The 673-nt window shown below is 31.4% G+C and overlaps 1 protein-coding gene across 2 annotated transcripts in view; it reads right to left on the reverse strand.

Annotated features, from left to right (window-relative positions):
- The window catches only part of LOC106883588 (ethanolaminephosphotransferase 1), an 89,843-nt gene that overhangs the window by 22,243 nt on the left and 66,927 nt on the right, over window positions 1-673 (reverse strand). For both annotated transcript variants that reach the window (XM_052970486.1, XM_052970485.1), the window contains exon 6: window positions 193-241. In XM_052970486.1, the coding sequence (XP_052826446.1) occupies window positions 193-241 (49 nt within the window). The remainder of the gene's footprint in view (window positions 1-192; window positions 242-673) is intronic.

Genomic DNA, 673 nt, shown 5'->3' on the forward strand with positions numbered 1-673 from the left:
AAAGAAAAAGAACAAAGAAAAAAGAGAATGAAAAAGAAATCTACAGAAAAAAAACAGCCACATTATATGAAATAATTTAGGTACAAAATACATTTTGTTCCAAATATATTAAAAATCATTTAATTTCTACTTAATATGGAGAGGAAAATTACAAGGGACATTTATAATGTAAAAAATACAAAAGTTGCTTACCTGTAGATATTTATGAAGGTTGTAGGAAAGGTAAGACCAATGAAACCCACTAGAAAACAATGAATACAAATTAGTTTACATTATCAAAAATGTTTTGCAATACTTTTACATTTAATGCATGAGGGAGAATTGGGTGTACATTCAAGGAGCCAAATTATGACTATTAGATAATTGTCATCCTTATCATTTGTCCCTTTAGCATTTAAACTGGCCTTATCCAGCCAAAATATTGTTTTATTTTCAAACTGGCTAACTCTAGCCTCTCACACTTACTCCCGACAATATTGCTCCAAAAATAAACTATCATGTCACAGAAATCTTAAAATTACAACATAATCTTTTCTACTCTAGGCACAAAGCGCGATATTTTTGGGGAGGGGGTCAGTCAATTAGATCGACCAAAGTATGCAACTGGTACTTAATTTATCGGACCCAAAAGGATGAAAGGCAAAGTTGATCTTGGCGGAATTTGAACTCAGAA

The sequence above is a fragment of the Octopus bimaculoides genome, chromosome 9, assembly GCF_001194135.2.
Source record: "Octopus bimaculoides isolate UCB-OBI-ISO-001 chromosome 9, ASM119413v2, whole genome shotgun sequence".
Taxonomy (NCBI): domain Eukaryota; kingdom Metazoa; phylum Mollusca; class Cephalopoda; order Octopoda; family Octopodidae; genus Octopus; species Octopus bimaculoides.